Genomic DNA, 3,831 nt, shown 5'->3' with positions numbered 1-3,831 from the left:
TGTGTGTGTGTGTGTCTCTGCGTGTCTGTAATAATGGATGAGGTCGTTCTCAGGTGTTACTGACTAATCACATTACTGACTGAGGGCCTCTCCTGGTTTCAGTCTGAAAACCAGTTTGTGTGTTTGTTCCCATGACTTCACCTGCTGAGCATGAAGAGGCCGTTACTGTCAGGGACCAGGCCCCGCCCCCTCTGGTGCATCACTGTGGCGGTCATTGCAAAGAAGGTGAAGATGAAGAGGATGAAGGTTTGACCTTCAGTCATCAGGAACCTGTCGGGAACACAGGGAGAGAGGAATCTACTTCCTGCTGGACGCTTGAGATCAGTCGTTGTTTCACATTTTACAGGTTTTGTCTTTTTCCTCGTTCACTTTTAAAAACTACAGATGATATTTTTTCTTTAATCATTCATTCAACATCTGTCTCTTCAGGCTGTGAAGTTGCTTCTGCTCAAAGCTGCCAAGGGTGAAATTAGAAAAATGTTTGTGGCAGTTTCAACAATTAATCATAATAATCATAATAATCATAATAATAACACTGCACTTGCTGCCTGATGGAACAGAACCGACACCCTCCTGTTACACTAGCAGCAGTACAGCAGTCTGACCAGTAGTAGGCGGTGTTTGGAAGGAGCAGCGTCCAGGCCGCCGGGGTCATCCTGTCCGCCTGCGTCCGGTGGCAGAAACAACCGCTGAAGAAGAACAGGAGCACGAGGAACAGAGGAACATACCTGGAGAACACACTGTTAGGACTTCTCTTCTCATTATGAGCCGTGAAGTGACCTTCAGAAGGAGTTCAGATCCTCACCACATCATGTGACCCAGAGAGTCGTCGGAACCAAACAGGAGCTCGAACAAATCCATCTGCAGAACAAAAAGACTTCTGTCACGTTCATCTTTTCTTCATATCTCTATCTTCATCGCTTCCTTCTGGCACCGGCACGTGCAGGCGTGTACGTGAATGGTCATGTGATGTGTTTCCAGGCGTGTAATGCAAACTGAGGTTGTTTCCAGTAGGTGGCGCTATGTCTCTGTGAGTTACAACTACTTCCTGTTCATGGCGAAACATTGAAATTCACCAGGTTGCCACGGAGACGACGTTTGATAAAAGTTAACAATTTTCACAACAAATCATCATCCAGTTCTTCCTGATGACATCATGGAGTCTGACCCGGTACCCACCAATGAGGAGGGCCTGAGCTCCTGCATCACCGGGTTCTCTCTGACTGACAGGTGCAGCTCGTAGCCAATCAACACGAGCCGACGACTGATGAGGTCGGCCACCAGGTGGAAGCTGGTTCCCATGACGATGGAGATGATGCCGAGGTGGACGACCGGGACGGGAAGGATCCTGGGACTGCGCTCCAGCATCTGCGATGGAGAACAGAGAAACGTGTTAACGTGTTCTGTGTCACGTGTTCTGTGTGACATGTTCTGTGTTAACGTGTGACGTGTTCTGTGTGACGTGTTCTGTGTCACGTGTTCTGTGTGACGTGTTCTGTGTGACGTGTGACGTGTGACGTGTTCTGCGTCACGTGTTCTGCGTCACGTGTTCTGCGTCACATGTTCTGTGTGATGTGTTCTGCGTCACGTGTGATATGTTCTGTGTTAACGTGTTCTGTGTTAACGTGTTCTGTGTTAACGTGTTCTGTGTTCTGTGTGACGTGTTCCGTGTTTTTGGTGACATGTTCTGTGTCACGTGTTCTGTGTGACATGTTCTGTGTTAACGTGTTCTGTGTCACGTGTTCTGTGTCACGTGTTCTGTGTGACATGTTCTGTGTTAACGTGTTCTGTGTCACGTGTTCTGTGTGACATGTTCTGTGTTAACGTGTGACGTGTTCTGTGTGACGTGTTCTGTGTGACGTGTTCTGTGTGACATGTTCTGTGTTAACGTGTGACGTGTTCTGTGTCACGTGTTCTGTGTGACGTGTTCTGTGTGACGTGTTCTGTGTGACGTGTTCTGTGTTAACGTGTGACGTGTTCTGTGTGACGTGTTCTGTGTGACGTGTTCTGTGTGACATGTTCTGTGTTAACGTGTGACGTGTTCTGTGTCACGTGTTCTGTGTGACGTGTTCTGTGTCACGTGTTCTGTGTGACGTGTTCTGCATCACGTGTTCCGTGTGACATGTTCTGTGTTAACGTGTTCTGTGTGACGTGTTCTGCGTCACGTGTTCTGTGTGACGTGTTCTGTGTTAACGTGTTCTGTGTGACGTGTTCTGCATCACGTGTTCCGTGTGACGTGTTCTGTGTCACGTGTTCTGTGTGACGTGTTCTGCGTCACGTGTTCTGCGTCACGTGTTCTGTGTGACGTGTTCTGAGTCACGTGTTCTGTGTGACGTGTTCTGAGTCACGTGTTCTGTGTGACGTGTTCTGATGCAGTTACTTTGAGCAGGATGAGCGGAGCCGTGACGTTGTAGAGGAGGTGGAGAAGCTCTGCTGCACCAGGACGGTTCAGAGGAAACAGGTTCTCTGGGAGGAGGAGCTGCCGAAAGAAAACAAAAATAACCAAAACAAAAATTGAAAAGTTTTACTTCTTCATCTTGAGGATGAATTATCATCACTACAGAGTGATCCTGTCATTGTCCTGTTACCGTGGCAACAGGTCGGCCCACGTCCAGGACCCAGTTCTGGACGGTGAAGCTGAGCCAGAGGTCCAGGTGGAACCGAGGCTTCGGCAGAACCGACTCTGCAGAACTGGCCGAGCGACTGCAGAACACAAGGAAAGACACAGGTGTGTTTTAAATGAGGCTCCGGCCCAATCAGCAGGGAGCATGATGAGAGGGGAGGAGCTTTAAACATCGAGGAACAGTCCTGAGGGCGGTGGATGTGCTGACTCAGCACTGACTCATCTGACAAACATATCCAACATATCATATAACATATAACATATCTAACATACTATCACCACAACTAGACTATACGTCTACATCTACGTCACATTCTACATTTGTGCTTTGATGAGGAAACGCGGAAAATACACGGAATGTTCCAAAATTAAATCAAATGTAAAACAAAATTCTAAGAACCAAACACTTCTGATTGTGCTGGTCTCAAAACTTTACTTTAAAAATTTAAAAATTTGATTTTTTTTGTGTATGAGATCTGAACATTTTTTATACTGTTTTAGCTGTTTGCCACTAGGTGGTGCTGAAGCTCCCCTCTCCGTCCGGCTTCTGTAAATGAAGCCTGAATAATCTGGAGTTTCCACCTCATGTGAACAGAGACACAAAGTGAACGAGCTGCAGGAACCTGAGCTTCAGGATGTTTTCCTGCGACAGTCAATGAACGGTGGGATGAACTGTGAAGAACTCAGTTCACGAACCTGCAGGTGAACATCGCTGCTCCGGAGCTCGGCCTCTTCCTGACGCTCGGCTGCATGTCTCCAGCTGCTTGTCTGATTAAAACACTCCCAGTATCTACCTGCCTCAGGGAATCAATCACAGCTCATGTTAATCCTTTTCTGGAATTTATAAAGTTTTCTCCACTTTTCCTTCCAGCGTTAAAGACGACGTCTCACGACTGGAATAATTTCATCATGATTTTAAACTGCAGGTTCATCTGATAATCTGATAATCCGTGTGAGCCTCCTCCCATCGTTTTGTGACACATCTGGTTTCAGATTAAACCAGTTAGAAGCTTATGCTCCAGCTGAGGGCGAATACCTGTAGAACATGTTTTCATTTGCCTGAACAGAAACTGGGTCACAGGAGAAACGTGTGAAAGACTGGGATCATGTGACAGTTTGTGCAGATCTGTTCAGATGGAAATAAGATCCAACAGTTTCTCTGCAGAGTCGCTGGTTACCTCACTTTACAGACTTGTGTTTCACAGAGA

At 47.0% G+C, this 3,831-nt stretch overlaps 1 protein-coding gene across 1 annotated transcript in view; it reads right to left on the bottom strand.

Moving 5' to 3' along the window:
• The window catches only part of cln6b (CLN6 transmembrane ER protein b), a 4,427-nt gene extending 1,052 nt beyond the window's left edge, over positions 1 to 3,375 (bottom strand). Inside the window, 7 exon segments of the mRNA XM_061076356.1 lie at positions 142 to 270; positions 606 to 728; positions 806 to 898; positions 1,154 to 1,403; positions 2,293 to 2,479; positions 2,589 to 2,703; positions 3,320 to 3,375. Coding sequence (XP_060932339.1) covers positions 142 to 270; positions 606 to 728; positions 806 to 898; positions 1,154 to 1,403; positions 2,293 to 2,479; positions 2,589 to 2,703; positions 3,320 to 3,375 — 953 coding nt within the window.
• Between the last annotated feature and the right edge of the window lie 456 nt (positions 3,376 to 3,831).

The sequence above is a fragment of the Limanda limanda genome, chromosome 8, assembly GCF_963576545.1.
Source record: "Limanda limanda chromosome 8, fLimLim1.1, whole genome shotgun sequence".
Taxonomy (NCBI): Eukaryota; Metazoa; Chordata; class Actinopteri; order Pleuronectiformes; family Pleuronectidae; genus Limanda; species Limanda limanda.
Note: the sequence above shows the minus strand (reverse complement) of the source record. Positions and strands in the feature narration are given on the sequence as shown.